We start from the raw sequence: 13,258 nt of genomic DNA on the forward strand, positions 1-13,258 counted from the left end.
AAATTGTACATAAACAGACTTTTACATGTTAAATATTTCTCAAATATGGGGAAAAAAACAATATAAAATACTATATTATTAACAAAATATCTTAAGATACAGCTACAAATTGCTTGAAACATTTGCAATGAAATATATAAAACAGCTTTATTGTCAGTGAGGACAAAGTTATAGTGATGCTGTGCTGGAGTGTCCAAAAGAAGACAGAGACATGAAGTATAAATATTGTATAATATTAAATATAAGAAAGAACAAAGTTATAAAAACATTAATAATTGAAATCTGCAACAATATTCACATAAAGTGTAAAATACAGAGTTAACTGTTTAATAGGTAAAGTTTAGGTCTTGCAGTCGAACAATGATCCCAAACACAGCAGCAAATCTACAGCAGAATAGCTGAAAAGCAAAGTCCAGACCTCAACCTGGGACATTCAGAGAGCTGTGCTTAAATAAATGCCCACAAACCTCAAAGAACTGAAGCAACGTTGTAATGAAGAGTGGGCCAACATTCCTCCACAACAATATGAGAGACTGATAAAGTCAAGCAGAAAACAATTAGCTCACATTTGTGCTGCTAGAAGTGTTTCTAGTTATTCACAGGACTGTAGTTTGAATTTAAAGAAATGGGAAAGTGCACTGAAATTAACATAAAGTTAATGCAATTTAAAAAAAAATCCAGAAATCTAAGAGGAAGAAACAATGTAAACCACACAATTTTTGTCCTTATATTCTCCACATGGCAATGCACATAACAGACATAAAATATTTGCATTTATCAATAGAAAATATACAATTTTTCCATAGTCATAGCCAGGCCCGATTACTGCCTAACCTGTGCTGAATCAATCACTTAAACAGGACCTGTCTGACAAAGTAGAGTAGACCAAAAGATCCTCAAAAACTACACATCATGGCGCAATCCAAGGAAATTCAGAAGCAAATAAGAAACAAAGTAATTGAGATCTCTCAGTCTGGAGATGCAATGTCAAGATGAACAGAATCCAGTTTCTGGGATCCTGAAGGAGAATGTCTGGCCATCTGTTCACGACCACAAGCTGAAGTGCACTTGATCCAAAGCACACCAACAAGTCCACCTCTAAGCAGCTTAAGTAAAACAAAAGAAAGACTTTGGAATGGCTTAGCCAAAGTTCATACGTGAATCTGATTGAGGTGCTGTGACCTTGGAAAGGTGGTTCATACTCAAAAACCCTCCAGTGTGGCTGAATTACAACAATTTTGTAAAGATGAGCGGGCAGAAATTCTTCCACCTCCTCGTAAAGGACTCATTGCCAGTTATCCCAAACGCTTTATTGCAGATGTTTCTACTCAGGGTGGCCCAACCAGTTATTAGGTTTAGGGGGCAATCACTTTTTCCACACAGGGCCATAATAATGGCCGCCTTAATAATAAATGCCTTGATTTAGGAACTACTTTTAATGTTTACTTGTGCTATTTTGCAAAAAATAAAATCTCTGCAAAAACATCAAAACTGCTGACCATCTGACCTCAATATGAAATTATTAATCTTTTGACAAAAAACATTTAGATTTGTAAAAATAAAGAAACCATAGAGGAACAAACAATGTTGTTTGCTACGTTCTAACATGGCAATCTAAATAACAGTAATGCAAACATATATATTTATCAATAAAAACAGATCGCCTTTTCACTGTTACAAAAGTCAAGTATATCAATGTTTGTTCAGCTTTCATAAATGTAAGTTTATAAGTACATAGTACATTTTTTGGTCCAACTTCTTTTAATACATGCAACACATTTCAGAACATTTGGGACAGAGACAACAAAAGACTGGAAATACTTCGTAAAAATCTGGTGAAACACTTTAAAGCCAGTGGGATTAAATGGGAAACACAAAATTTAATACTAGACAAAGACCGATTGAATCATGAAGCAAAGAATTAATAACTAAATCACAAGTAGAAAATGTTATGCAGATATTATTGGATAGATTTTGGTGTAGAAAAAAATGACAAGAAATCCAAAATGAAAGTTATCTGGTCTTTTTCTTTAAAGAGTAGCCTACTGCAGAGCAGCAACACTGACAAAGACCATCATCACCAATACTGCAGCTAATACAATGATCCAGGAGGAAACTTGAAAAAGCAGGAAAAATGTGACACTGATCAAAATGAATACATCAATTATTGATCAAAGAGAAAATGCATACTACCACAATGCATTGTTATTGCATCTCAGTTTCTCACCATCACTGATAATCTGACGTCTGCTGGACCTCAGGAATCGTCTCCATCACCTCTCTGTGAGGAGCAGAGAGCACTCGTGCTGCACATCCCACCTGTGTGCTGTGTTTACGTGAACCTGAGAGCACAGCTGTAGTGGTGACAGTGAATGTAGCGTTGGTGTTGGACACACTGACAGTGTTGTACTGTGAGAAGCTGAGGTGTTGTTGTGAGAGTGTTACAGTGGGAGCAGGTCGACCAGTGGCTGAACAGGAAACAACCCACTCTTCAGCAGAGTTTGACTCTCTGACATCAACAACAGGTTCATGCAGCTCTGTGAAGGATCAGGAGATATTGCAAGGAATATGTTGTTGAAAGGAAATCAGTTTCTAGCACATTTAAACACATTAATGCAAAAGTTCTTACCATAGACTTGGAAGCAGGTTCTACCAGTGAAGGAGCCTTCAGGATAAGTGTTAAACAGACAGTGATAGCATCCTTCATCCTGCTCCGTCACATTCCTGATGACTCTGGAGCAGTTCTGTAGTCCAGTGTATTTAAACTTGACTTTCTCGTTAAAGCCATCATTCACTCTCTGACCATAGTACTTGCTGTAGGTGGCAACATTTGTCTCCACATCACGTGAGATTTTCTGCCATGTGACCTGAAGGACGTCTTCAGTGTCCAAGAGCTGACAGCTGAATTCAGCATCTTCTCCCACTGCTGCCAGCACAGTCTGCTGTGTTTGGACCACTGCTGTTAGAGCTGCATGGAGAATAACATGAGTTAGAGATGTGGAACTGAGAGGTATTGATGGGAAGGATTAAACAATAATTCGGGTCATGGAGTAGTCTGTGTTTTAGGCTCAAACAAATTGACATATGGGTACCACTTAAATGTGATGTAGACTATAAATATAAACCTGACACTCATTGTTTCATACTGTATGTTTCAGGGACATTTTCTTTCATCTATAAAAAAAAAGTAAGACAATTCAGTTAGCTACCAACTATACAAAGAAAGTCAGATAGATGTACAGATATATTGGTTCTGTTGGTCCATGACCAATTCTGGAGGTCTGTACTGCATTTGAACTTTTCCAACAATTTGGAGGTCCAACCATGATTTAAGCTGGACATCAATATGGCGTTCAACATTAGAACCTTGGACTTGATGTATATTTGTTGGACATCATGTAGATATCTATGACAAGTGCAGGGAATTTAAAGGTTTAATTGAGGTCATATTTTTTATTTACAAAATAACAATATTGGGGTTACAAAACAATCCCTTCAGTGGACCAAAAGTGAATTATAAAACCCATCACTTCAACATAACCAATACCAGGACTGGTATTGACTGGTAACTCGTGCTACTGTAGAAATTCCCATTGATTTTCTACATTTTTCCAGAGGCCTCCCCTTCTGTGGATTACTAGTATGTTATTTATTAATTTGTGCCTCAATTATTTCAGATCAGTTATTTCACTGGGGAAGCCCTATATTGCCCACTTCCTAATTTCAGCACTGTTTGATCTTTCTCTTTAGCATGTATGTAACTTTGGTTTGTTGAGATTTTGGCATTACTTCTGTCATAAACATTCTCTCTCAGACATAACTGACTAAGATTTCTGTGGTTACCCAGAACATTTTAATAGACTTTTTGTAATCAATCAGGTCTTCAACCCCTTCTTTTTAAAATAGTGTATAAACCGTATGTATGTGTGAAAGACTGTTAATGTTTTGATAAATTGTTTATTTTAGAACAATTGGTGAGTGTGTTTAGCCACTTCACACTACTACACTTTGCTCTAAACTACATTCCTTCTCTGAACAGTATATATGTGAATGGACTGACGGATCTTTTAATTTCAAATGTTAAATAATTGTCAGTAAACTACTTATGACCTGAACTCCGTCTCTGTCTAATGGAAATGAGTGCCTTCTTGTTTTTCACTACATTGGGGTTGTGAAACGTCTTTTACATTGTAGGCCACATACAACCCAATTTTTGTTAATTTACCAACCATACATACATAACACACAAACATGTGGTTTATCTATTGCTTTCATCGTAATATGAATAGGCATGGGGCAACCTTTAACAAAACAGTCTAAAGCTGTTTTCACACAGCTCTCAAAACAGTCTCATTAATCTGAATGAAGAACAACTCATGACACAGAAAGTTGATTTTGTTCTCTTTTATTAGGCTGATTGTTCAGTGGGAGAAACGTTTTGTCACTCATTCAAACAGTAATTGTATCTCCCTCTAACTCTGTCTAAAGACAATCTCTTTGTCACTTCAGAGAAAAGTTCTCACATTTTAGGATCAATTTTTAATTATTACGAGTGAAGGTTCTTGTTTTCTTTTTTTTTCTCTTGTCACAATAAATAACTTTAAAAAACAAAAACAACAATACGGAATAAAACTTACCTTTTGAAGAGGCCATTAGAAAAACTAACAAATGTATAATCCCACAGTCTGACATGTTGCACCATTTGCCATGTCTGTCCCCTCACTGGCTATTATACAATGCATAGTGTTAGATTATAATATTATTTTATGCCATGTTAGACGCCTAATTAAAGATTGTGAATTATTAGGTAGTTTTAGTTTGCATTATTCTCCTGAATTAGAAGAAGCTGATAACTATTGCATTAGTTAACCTGATTTGCATTAAAGTAGACTGCTGATTTATTGTGGATGAATGATATTGTTTTATGATGTTATAAGAAATACTGTTTGCAGAAAGTCATCGCCTTATTTGTCTGATTAGAAGAGAACATGCTGGAGTTTTCTGCCCCATCTCAGCAGGAGCAGATAAACGGGGAGCCAAGGTCGTAGCTTAGGCGCCGTGTGAGAGAAAAGCATGTGAATGTTTAGGCTTTTATGATAAGGTGGGGGCACCAGAGGCTATAAGAGTTTGATCAATGCTCCACCATTTTGAGACCTGAGGCTGTCTGCATACAGTGTCCATCTCCCACGCGTGTGATCATTAAAATCATTGTTTGACTCAACCCGGCCGGACCAGTGTTGTTATTGTGGTTTTTTCTCTTGTCTCCATCCCCAATTTTGAACTCGTAACAGCACGACCATAGCTGGACTGGCCATCGGGCATACCGATGGTGATTTTTCTTTTTTATGAGCCGATGAGGTTTTTTTACTTTTGTTTTGTAACGGTATAAACAATGAAAGGTGGTGGATTGGCCGGATGCTGGTCGATGTGTAAAAATAAGTCAGTTGTTTGGTGGTGGCTATGGCGGAGCTTCCACAGAGGCAACAGGTGGATGAGGGAAGGTGAGGCAGGAGGAGCAGAGACCTGAGGTGAACTTAACTTCAGGTAAGTTATGACCTGCAGTCTATCTGGGTCAGATAAACCAAGTTTAGGTGGAGTAATAGTACATTTTTTTCAAATATACTTCAAGGAAAATTTGTCTCCTGAATTTTTTAAATTAGACTTTGAGAAGGGTCTTATCTGAAAGTGTTTGAAGAGCACTATTTGCACTGTGCTGTTTGAAAAGCACTATTTAAAATGGAAGTACACACTCTAACGTGATAAGGACTTTACTGGACTTACCTCGATTTTCAAGTAGGGTGCAAGCTATCTGCATTCGCTCCAGCACAACTGCCTCTGTAGTGGTTGACACCTCACCGACCTCTCCAAAATCAAGGTAGTGTTCTGCAAACTGTGAGATTGATCATAATTAGAATGTAAAGTCTTAATTAGGTAAAGGATAGGATAATTATAATCCACAAAGCTTCAGCCTATTCCTTTTTCAGTTACTGTTACTGTACTTCTATGTAAAATGATAACTTGTGTTGTTGTTGTTGACCGAAATAAATTTCACTTCACTTAAATTCACTTAAAGTCTTAATTATAACTAACAAGAAATGGAATCATTTGAATAAGGGTTACCTTTAACATTAAAACTCCACAACTGCTGGAATCCTGTTGCTTGTTGTGTTGCATAGTCTGTAACTGCCACTCCATGGTGTCTTCATGCCCTCTCATACTCAGAAAATTCCTAGTTGAACAAAAATTTTGTAATGAAACAAGAAATGTTTTATCTAAGAATAACACCTCAGTATCATACATACCTCCAGTTGTGCAGAATTTTCCTGTCATAAACACCTTCATTCCCCATGGGGTCTATGAGCAGTATTTTCTGTGCAGAAATGTTGACAATCTGAAGAAAAAGTTAATAAATTAAAAAATTACAATAGTTTGTGCCACTGAAAACGTATTTAAAAAAAACCCTTTGTGCAAGAAACTGCTTCACAACAAATTACGCAAATTAATAACAAAATGAACACATACCACAAGAATAATAATAATGGATACTTTATTGATCCCCATGGGGAAATTACTTGTTTTTCTCTGCATTTGACCCATTCACTCAGTGAAGCAGTGGGCAGCCCACTAAGCAGGCGCCCGGGGAGCAGTGTGTAGGGACGGTACCTTGCTCAGGGGTACCTCAGGGTAGCCGTTAAGTGGATTCGAACCGCCGACCTTCCGATTATGGGGCGACCACTTTACCTACTGAGCTATCCCAGTGCGTACCAAAGTTCACAGGGCACAGCCACGTCTTCAACTGGGAACTTCATCTGTGGGATTGGAAGTGCAGAGTAATTTGGATTTACTTAGGTACCATGCGTCTCAGGGTGTTTTCAAATATAGTCTTCTTTAAAGGAACCGAACTCTTTCCTCAGCAACAGAAAGGAGTCAACTGTTTGGACCACTTCTGAGCTTTCAACATACCTTGTTGAGGCATCTGAACTGCCCAGAAAACAACGAGCTTGCAACTACTGAACAGAGCAGGTGTGCAGCATTCTGCACAAGTATACAAAAATGTTAGAGAACAGTAAATACGTTTTTTTTTTATATCAAAATTAGTAGGCAAAGGACATTTCTTACTTTCCTTTCATCTCTCAATGCGGTGCGGGTATGCATCAATGACCTGTTTTGAAAAATCAGAGTTTATACAACAACAGCAACAATTTTTGAAGTAACTGCTTGAGTGCTGTACACAAAAACATCAAAAAAAAAATAGAATTGCTGATAAAGGTTCTTTCTGCATATACTGAAACTGGATATTATGATGTCACAGATGTCACAACATCTGTGTTGTGGTTGATAACATTTTTTCCTGTTGAAGTGAATGGGTGAAACCTTAGAGTTTTGCAATATAAACCCCCCGACCTACCCGCACATTTTAAACTATTAATGGTCTCTGCACTGCAAATGCTTCAGAAGGAGCACAACCTCGAAATCAGAATCAATAATGATAAGTTCTCTTACCTCATCAGAAACCACCGTGACCCCTGCAGTGTTCGAAAAGAGGAATCAAATAACTTTTATGTTCCAACAACTGACTCCAGTATCCTTTGCACGCCATAGCCTCTTTACTAAAAGAAAAATATGATAAGTTAGCTCAGGCATGCATGAGATTTTTAGTGGATAAGCCGGTAAAGGCCGACGGGCCACAACAGGAAAAAAGTCAATACAATAGGTATGCATTTACACGCAGAGAAATAGGAAAGGTACAGCGGGTGGGCAAAATAGAAAATTACTGACAGGCAGATCCATTTCTAGACTTCTACAAGCTCAGTGCACGTTGCATGTTTCTTTATATCCAATATGAGTTGAAGACTGCAAAATGCAAACAAAGTCATGCAACAGTCAATCAAGTTGCAACGCCAAACTGGCAACAAATGACCAATGGGTCAAAAAGAGTTGTTCACTATGCCAACTTCATTTTCTAAGCTTTGTTTCCGGGAGGGAAGTTCTTGTTCATGTGTTTCTGGTCCTGGAACACAATTAAACTCCTTGTGGGAGCAACAACTTTTGTCAGCCGTTTTGGGTGCATAATGAATCCTCTGGACTTTGCTGGCACTGAGGGTTAGCAGTAGGATGGCAGGGGGGCATCTTCAGGTCTGTGCTGCTGTTCACTGTCTGACTGTGAGTTGGGTATTTTTCATTGTCACTGATATTTACATGGTGGCTTCTTCTGTACAGCTTGATATGGTCAATGCTGTAGTGATTTCTTAAAGTTGCTCCTTCTGTGTTTTTTTTTTTTAATCTCACACATTTGCCAGCGATGTCTTGAATGGTGTAGGGTCCTGTAAAAATCTGGATCAAGTCTTCCTCCCTTCCTTCCACGTTTCCTCATGTTCAAAAGAAGAACTTCATCTCCAACGCTGTACACAAGGTTTCTGTACTTCTGGACTTGTCTAGCATAGGCTTCCTTTTGTAAGTCTTGGGAATTTGCCATCTTTTCCTCTACAGTTTTTTTTAACTTGCTCTTGTGCGTCTCTTGTAGAAGATACAAAGTCACCGTAACTCGACTCCTCAGGGAGAATGATGGAGGACAGCTAAAATTTTCACATTTTAAATCACAATTAAAATCATAATGGCAAATAATGCATTTGAAACATGAACTGAAAATCTGAACTATAATAACTCAAGTTTAAAAGTAAATATACTATTATAAAGCTTTGATCACAGAAAGCCACAAAGATAGACTCCTATCATTTTGTGTATAGTCACTTTTTACTCTTGATACACTTCCATAGGTGAACACATACTGAAAGGTCTCCTCAACATTTATTACTTTACATAAAGATACAAACATAAAGTAGTAACTAGTCACTTACTTTATCTTTAAAATGTGTCTTGCGTATAGAAGTTAAGCAGAGAAGATTAAAGCTGCAGCTAATATCAGTATGCACACTTTCCAATTAAGATTACATTTAATTCATGCATTATCACAGTTTTTGCATAAATAGAATTCCTTAATAACACTTACTGGGACTTCAACAGGAAGAATACGTAGCTCAGGTGGCAGAGCAGGTCAGCCACTAAACAGAAGGTTGGTGGTTCGATCCCAGGCTGCCTCCTGGCTGCATGCCAAATGTCCTTGGGCAAGATACTAACGCCGTGTCTGCCTACTGGTGGTGGTCAGAGGGCCCGGTGGCACCACTGTCCAGCAGCCTCGCCTCTGTCAGTGCGCCCCAGGGCAGCTGTGGCTACAATGTATCTGTCATCACCAGTGTGTGAATGTGTGTGTGAATGGGTGGATGACTGAATGTAGTGTAAAGAGCTTTGGGGTCCTTAGGGACTGAGTAAAAATAAAAACAAAATAAATTCATAATTATAATAAAGGTCAATCAAATGGACCAATATGGCAAGGCCATGATGATCCACTTGGTAAAATAAATCCGCTTGGCATCTTTCTTGGCCTCAAGACAACAATTCTGATGGCTATAGATCCAAAAGGGACTGAGTAAAGCGCTATACAAATGCAGGCCATTTACCATTTACCAATTCTCTCCCATACATTAAACGGAATGGTGTGTATTTGGTTGTGGTGTGGACCTTGGACCTCAAAGAAAACAGTGTAGCATCCAGATACACATCCCAGTCATTCTGTTGACTGTTGACTAATTTTCTCAGGGCTCTACATGTGGACATTAAAAAAAAAAAAAACACAATAGTGACAGTGTCTTAAAAGCATCCATCGTAGTGTGAATGCGAGTGAATGTTAGAAGCACTAAAAACCTTAGAGAAAGTGCTTGTGTGAATGGGTTCGATTGGGTGAATGCACAAGTTGTACAAAGTGCTTTGAGTGCTCAATGAGAGGAGAAAAGCACTATATAAGAACCAGTCCATTTACCATCTGAGCCTTCGTAGAAAGTAAAGCTGGCTCAGACCAGTCAGCTGAATGGTAAGAACAAGATCCGGGCCATCAACACCTACACCCTGCCCGTGATCAGGTACCCTGCTGGGGTAATAGGCTGGCCAAGGGAGGAGATAGAAGCCACTGACATAAAGACAAGAAAGCTCCTTACCATGCATGGAGGGTTTCACCCCAAGTCCAGCACCCTGAGGCTGTACGCTAAGCGGAAGGAAGGGGGCCGGGGACTGGTGAGTGTCAGCACCACAGTCCAGGATGAGACAACGAACATCCAAGAATACATTGGGAAGATGGCCCCAACTGACCGAGTGCTCAGTGAATACCTCAGGCAGCAGAAACCCAAGAAAGAGAAGGGAGACAATCTGATACCCTTTTTCAATAGCCTTTTCAAGCTCAAAGGAAACCCAAGTACCTGACAGTTGCCTCTCACGCTCAGCATGCACACAATCACTGTGCTGGCGCTGCTCTTCAGCACACGTTCTGCAGAGAGGAAACATCAGCTTATTGTGGCACTTGTAGGGCAGAACAGGATGAAATAGACCCCTTGGAGGAAGCACAGTGCACTTAACAAACCCGAAATAATTTTCAACTCTGTCAAAATTATTGTATATGATCTGAGGGTGACCTATTGGATAATTCTTCATGCACTGAACAGTGGGGTAAAGACTTGTAAAATCATAGTATCTGATCTTTTCATCTCCACCATCATCAACCTTGTGGTACAGTTTCATCGCATTAGTCCTCCCCCCAAACAACGCGTCTCTAGGGTCCAGAGGCTCAGGCTTTTTGTATTTGCGCATAAAGTCCTTGACTGACTGATCAGTCGACTTTAATGATGACCAATCACACCCCCACATGACCACGACATTAAGACCATAATGCATTCTTAGAGCATTCACCTTCTCACAACTTGCATGATACAACTCGCCATATGACAGCTTGGCGGCAGGGTTAACATCACTCTCCGGGTAGCAGCGGAGACAACCGTGATAGAAACACCCAAAGAATTCATATGCACTTCTGCTGGAAGCATCAAATCCATCCACAAAATAAGGTCCTACTTTTTGTTCGCCGCCTCTGAGAGCATGCTTGATGACAATGTTTTGTTTCGTATTGAAGCCATTCAAGAGACACGTCTGAAAATGTCTTATTCTGATCAACATGCGCACTGTGATGAGTCAATGCCAGGGTGTCTTTTGGAAGAAACAAGGTTTTGAAAATCCCCATGCAGTATAATGCCAGGGTGGCGTGTGAAAATGGATCAATCTGCGTGCACTCCATCAAGGTCTCGCGGTATATTTTACAAGCCATTCTCAACACTTCGACATCATTAATGCAGTACTTACGCATTTCAGCCTGTAAATCAAATGGTTTCTCGCAGGCAGGCTTGTACCACGCCATAAATTTCTCCTTTTCAAATTCAGACATTTTTTCATACCTGTAAAAAGACGGGGCAGGATAAGGACCTACATAGAATTCGTCAGCCCTTGTGTTAAATGTGTGTGGAAAGAAGCCTTTTTCAAGGTCCTCGAATCCCAAGGCAGAAGGTGTTTTGGCCAAACGCATGGGCAGAGAGCTAAATGAGTCCATCCATCTCTGATCATAGGATTTGTCATACATTAGAACGACACGACTCCCTCTCATTGTTACACCCGGAGCAATACCCTGTTTAACGAGGTATTCCAGGAGAATATAGCTGTCGAAACCCGAAGAATTATGGGCTATAAATGTATAGCCACGGTATTTAGGCCTTCTGTAGTGCCCAACGAATGCAGACACACAATTCAATTTGTTGAAACAGAATTTTTTCCCATGCACATCCATTGTGCACACAAAAACGGCCTCATGCTTTCCGTCATGATACCGGGTCTCAAAATCCTATATTATGTATTTTTCATGAGGTTGTTTCATTTCAGCAGGCTGAAGAAAACACTCGTGATTCATGCCAGTGTCTACCAGGCGTTCTCCACAGAGTGTACATGCACTTGGGGCACATTTGTGCTCTGATTTGTCTGACTTCCTGTATACCGTACCACATGTTTCACAGTATTTCATACGATCACACGGTATTAGATTATGTACCGGTTCTACTAGTTTGTGCTGATGGTAGCAATGCTGCGACTTACAGACACGTTTACAGTCTGCACATTTCACAGTCTGTGACGGGTAGTTTTGACACAGTGTAAAGCATACATTGCATCTGAATGTGTGGCACAGTGGAGTCTGATATGTACTATAACAATAATTACAAAAATAGCAAACTCCAAAAAACCCTGTTGTGCTTTCAATGACATAATAATGACCATCGTGTAAATACATATATATGGTTTGAGGCTGCGGTGTGTCGTGTGTTTTGAAACACTGTAGCTGTTTCCGTCCTGCAGTATGATGGAAAATAACGATTTTAACATTTAGCTGTTTTTCAAAACTGCTGACATTGGTGAAAGAAACCTGCTGCCTGGGGTCGAGCCCTGCATCAATGTGTAGCTGCTTTGCACAGAGTAGTTTCTCATCCTCAGACACCTCAGCATTGAGAGCATGCGCCAAGCACAGACAAAAACACAGGTTGTTATTACTATTTTGAAGATTATACAGATGTCTCCCTATTTTTAACAAGATGTCGTTGTGTGGATAGGGTTGGCTCCGCAAAGTTTGTCACCAAACTGGACTTATTAAAGGGTTATTGGCAAGTTCCCCTCACTCCGCGTGCATCTGAAATTTCTGCTTTTGTCACTCCTGACCACTTCCTCCAATACACCGTCATGCCTTTTGGCCTTCGAAATGCCCCTGCCACATTCCAACGCCTTATGCACATTGTCTTAGGTGGTGTCACAAACTGTGAAGTGTACTTAGACGACATTGTAGCCTATTCAGAGACTTGGTCAGATCACCTTGGAACACTCACGGAGATTTTTGAAAGATTACAAGAGGCATCCCTTACCCTAAATCTTGCCAAATGTGACTTTGGTAAGGCCACTGTGACTTATCTAGGGAAGCAGGTGGGTCAGGGACAGGTGCGCCCCCTGCTGGCTAAAATCCAGGCTATCCTAGATCTCCCTGTGCCTCGCACTAGACGTGAGCTTCGCCGGTTCCTTGGTATGGCCGGCTATTATCGTGGCTTCTGTAAGAATTTTGCAGATGTAGTTGCACCTCTCACCAGTCTCACAAGTGTGTCAAAACCATTTGTTTGGTCCCCCACATGCCAGAATGCTTTTGAGTCTGCCAAAGCTCTCCTCTGCAGCACACCAGTACTTGCCGCTCCTGTTTTCACACATCCGTTTAAACTTGAGGTGGATGCCAGCGCCAACGGTGCAGGTGCGGTACTGTTGCAGGAGGATAGGCAGGGTGTTGATCACCCAA

At 40.0% G+C, this 13,258-nt stretch overlaps 2 protein-coding genes across 2 annotated transcripts in view; one reads left to right on the forward strand and one right to left on the reverse strand.

Annotated features, from left to right (window-relative positions):
- Positions 1-13,258, forward strand: part of LOC308403394 (NACHT, LRR and PYD domains-containing protein 12-like) — a 1,254,170-nt gene that overhangs the window by 762,016 nt on the left and 478,896 nt on the right. The window lies entirely within an intron of this gene.
- On the reverse strand, positions 2,047-10,629 carry LOC308399749 (nectin-1-like; the record flags this gene model as incomplete). Its single annotated transcript, XM_080887187.1, has 5 exons — positions 2,047-2,537; positions 2,630-2,968; positions 5,782-5,890; positions 10,311-10,378; positions 10,524-10,629. The coding sequence occupies 5 exons, from the start codon at positions 10,627-10,629 to the stop codon at positions 2,230-2,232; spliced, it is 930 nt and encodes a 309-aa protein (XP_080743313.1). The 3' UTR covers positions 2,047-2,229.

This window comes from Rhamphochromis sp. 'chilingali' (genome assembly GCF_963969265.1).
Source record: "Rhamphochromis sp. 'chilingali' genome assembly, chromosome: 1".
Taxonomy (NCBI): domain Eukaryota; kingdom Metazoa; phylum Chordata; class Actinopteri; order Cichliformes; family Cichlidae; genus Rhamphochromis; species Rhamphochromis sp. 'chilingali'.